General features: G+C 29.8%; 1 protein-coding gene across 1 annotated transcript in view; it reads left to right on the forward strand.

Annotated features, from left to right (window-relative positions):
• Nucleotides 1–4,248, forward strand: part of unc79 (UNC-79 domain-containing protein) — a 73,688-nt gene extending 69,440 nt beyond the window's left edge. The window contains exon 45 of the mRNA XM_085957004.1: nucleotides 3,340–4,248. Coding sequence (XP_085813130.1) covers nucleotides 3,340–3,561 — 222 coding nt within the window. The 3' untranslated portion in view covers nucleotides 3,562–4,248. The remainder of the gene's footprint in view (nucleotides 1–3,339) is intronic.
• Nucleotides 4,249–4,305: the final 57 nt, after the last annotated feature.

The following is a 4,305-nucleotide window of genomic DNA, read 5'->3' on the forward strand; positions in this document are numbered from 1 at the left end:
TAAAAAAAACCTTTTTTTTGTCGCCAGTGGCGAACTAAGATAAATAAAATATAAAAATATAATATGTAAACATTACCTACATAATTATTAAGTATTTCTTTTTTACCATTTTACCTATATTTATTTTTTCCACTATTGCTTGATTTGGAATAGAATTCTGTTATATTATATCGAAAGCGTTTTTTAATTTGATGATATTTTCATAGTGTAGAAATTATTTTTAATGACTTTCATGCGGATTTTTGTTAGCTATACGCAAATGCAGACATAGTCCAAATAAGCATTAATCATTCAAGTGAATCTTTCTGATTGCAAACAATTCATCATGACTTCGACAACAATAACAATACAGAACATGATAAAACAGAACAGCCAGGTTTTCTCCAGGTGTTCTGTTTTGTCATGTTCTGTTTTGTCACTGTCCTGTTTTGTCATGGAACCGACTGAGATTTAACATTCTTCATATTATTATATATGACAATGTGCTAGGTGCAGATTGCGTAGGCTTAAACCTTTACATTATTCCCAATTTTTTAATGAAAAATACCCACTCATCCGGTCATGAGTTTGTCATTGGTAAATAAAATTTATTAGGCCTTTCTGAACATAATTATGTGGTTAATCAGTAATATTTCTTAATACGCGCCCCCATAAATTTCAGCTTTCAAAAGTTCGGTCCTGGCCTAAATGGGAAGATTTAAAAGAACATGTGGTAGGTAGGATATTTATGGCACGTATTGTATGACATAATTAATTATTCCATTGCTTCAGTGGCGTTCATGCAATGTAGAGCAACAGATATAATTTAATTAAAATATTTTATAGATTTTACTGTAGCGGGTGAATAGATAAATTATCTAAATTTTGTTATCAATTAATCGCAAATAATATATTATAACACGAAAACAATAATTAATATAAATATACATGTACCTACACAAGTACACAGGAACATACCTATCGATAGTAGTAGGAAGGTATTCATTATTCTCACTTCAATATGTTATTATTGGCACCCGTTTCCATTTTAGTGTATCTATAGAAGATAAAAGTGTCAACTAATAAAAAAAATAATTAAAGAAGTACATACTTACTACAAAATAAATAATAATGGTTTAGTTTACCTTATAGTTATGGCGAGCCTTCACGCTTAAAAACAGATTAAATTTAATAAAAATATTTTATAGATTCGATACCTACATAAAGATTCTACAATCATAAAAAGGAGGCATGATTCTATTAAAGATACATACTTATTTAATATCGAATATAACCAAATGCACACCTACTTGTATTCTTCCCAAAAGAATGGTGTTATTTTAAATATGTATTTCATATAATATGAATAGGTAGGTGGGTAATTCAATACGTATCTATAGGTACTTATATAAATATTTTCGGTATAGGTATATAGGTATTCATCAAAAATTATTTAAATTTGCATATTACGAACTATACCTTATCATTGTTTATTCGTTTTTTTTTATTTAGTGAGTAGTTACAGTTGGTGACATCTCTCATTAGTTAATATTATTAAACTCCCAACATATTGCACAACGAGAAAACTATTGTTTACGAGAAATGACATTTTAATACGCTTACCTACCGAATGTATTAATCGTATTTACAACGGGTTTTTTTAGAAACACTGCAAATATTCAAATTATTCAAAATATTATGTTTTTATACTTCATCATTTACTTAGTAGGTATCTAGGTAATAAGGTTTTTACCCTTTCTTCGTGTATTAAGTTATAATCTTTTTTTATTGTAGCTAGAATTTGATGTCAATGTGTATTTGCCATTGGCGAGTGCGCAAAATGCTGAAAGGCAAAAGCCTGATCGCAAAAAAATACTCAAGTGGAATAGTACAAAACTTAAATTAATTAGAATTTAAATTCAAACTCCATCAAGTACCCTCGGTTGATAGTATTAATCAGACCAAGTTTATGATGATACATACAAGGCTCAATAATAGGTAATTTTAAAAACGTTTTCGATATAAAATAGTCCAGTTCCAAAAGAAGCAATAGTGGGAAAATAAATGTAGGTACAGTGGCGAAGGGTGCAGGTAAGCTGTTAAGGTCCGCCATAAATAGTGTGCATTAACCTTTTTCAGTCAATTGTATATGTTCTTATTGAAATACGACTACAATTTACAGATGGTATTGGTTGGATTTTAAAAATCAATTAAGCCCTGTCTTACCAAACCATAATAGTATTGGTATATTTTAGGCGATATGACAAAATTGTGCACATTTTTTCATTCTTACTTATTTTTTTAACTTTAGATTAAAAATACGTATCACACATATTGTAAGTTCATTTTTTTAATTCATCAAGCTATGCCTAAACCAAACTGTAATAGATAAATTGTATTATCCTATCTATAAAATATCCAAATTTATGTTAGATTTCGTATTTTTTTACTATTATATATTGTGGCTTTCGGTCGATAGTATTGATGATGATGGTATATAATAGGCTCAACAATAGGTAATTTTCAAAAGGCTTTCGATATAAAACAGTCCAGCTCCAAAAGAAGCAATAGTGGGAAAATAAATGTAGGTATAATGCAATATTACGTACTGATTTTATATTGATTTATTTACCCTTGTACGCCACTGTAATGAAAGATAAATACTCTCGCAGCAGGGTGCAGTTTCAAAAAAAGGCGTTTATGAATCCCCTTGAAAACCGTGTTTTCTCTTGGACATCATCGTCGAAATATTGACGCATTTGACACGCATTTAAAACGCAATCGGCTCGCAAACAAAACGCAAACGTCGTTTGGCGGATGAATCCGAAACTTCGCTTTGCCGTGTGCGCGCAGCCTAAGGATTAATCTCATTTTTGATTTTTTAGGACTAGTGACGTTGTTGCACCGGATGTGCGATATATTATCTATTTCATTCTTAAAGCAATAAGTAATTAAATAAGAGATATTTTGGTAAATTATATGATTTATACATCATGCTAGTTTTTATACATATACATACAATACATCATACATATTTTTTGTATTGTGCAGTAATAATGTAATTCTCTTTTCAAAAATATCAGTTACATGGGACATATATTTACCATGACAATAATAATAATGTACATAGTAATACATTATTTCAATGTAAATAATATTATTATGCATGAGTAAAATTTTACATGCCTTATTAGACCTGATACATGAGAATTTTTTAACACCTATTGAAATCTGTCTTAAGTGATAACGATACCTCTAGGTGGATTCACACCTGGTCGTTGACAAATTTTCTCAATACTATCTGTAATACAATATTAAGAATTATTGTTATTAAAATATAATGGATGTTGTTTTATTTAGCTTCCAGGCCATTTGCAAATGCGGCTACAGAACTGCCGTAACCTGCCGCCTGGGGAGTGCTCTCCCGTACCTCCGTCTTCGCCCCCACCCCTGCCAACCAAAACTGCTCCCCCCCCTGTGCCACCTCATTCTCTTCTTCTAAAATGGCTTCAGAGACTGCAATTCAAAATGGCACAAATTGAATTGCAGAGCTCCAACGTCACACAGTTTTATTTTGTATAGATAATTTTCGATTCGCGTGGAAAAATTATTAGTTCAAAAGTATTGCATTTCCAAACTGGATATAATTAGAGTGCAAATCTCATTTTCTGAGAATATTGGTATCGTTGCCTCGGTGTGAACTGATCCACTCCACATGTATTTAAAAAATGGTTTTAAAGCGACTTTTATTGATGTTGATTTTTATTTGTGTTAAAAAATGTGTTAAGTAAGAAAACATCAATTTTCAAATGCTCTAAAATTTACAAATGTGGAAAAGATCAGTTCACCACCGAGAAAATGATATGTCAAAATTGGTTGACCATCATCTGAACATGTTATGTTGACTTGCTTACATCCATATTTTTTTAAAAGTATGGAGCAAGAACCCAACTGAACTGAGGAAAGTTATTCCACTTTTTACTTACAATTAGACTCAGAGCTTCATTAGCAGATTCTACATTCCAGATGCATTAGAAAAAAAAAGATTTATGATTATTAATTATTTTAATAAATTTATAGCAGTTTATCAATGTTTTATTGTAGTGAAACTAATTTTTTATAAGAGAAATTAATTATTTAGTAATCAATTTATTTATAAGTTTCATGAAAAACAAATTAGATGAATATTTAAAGAGCGGAGTTAAGTTTGTCAAACCAGTCAAATTTTGTACCTAATGTTGTGTAGTATTCCTAAACATAATTATTAATTAATTAATATTACGTATTGTTTTAGAATTGTTTATTATAAAAATAAGAAAACATATT

Source organism: Rhyacophila brunnea, unplaced genomic scaffold (assembly GCF_057557595.1).
Source record: "Rhyacophila brunnea isolate RB1 unplaced genomic scaffold, BYU_Rbru_1.0 scaffold_6, whole genome shotgun sequence".
NCBI classification, from domain to species: domain Eukaryota; kingdom Metazoa; phylum Arthropoda; class Insecta; order Trichoptera; family Rhyacophilidae; genus Rhyacophila; species Rhyacophila brunnea.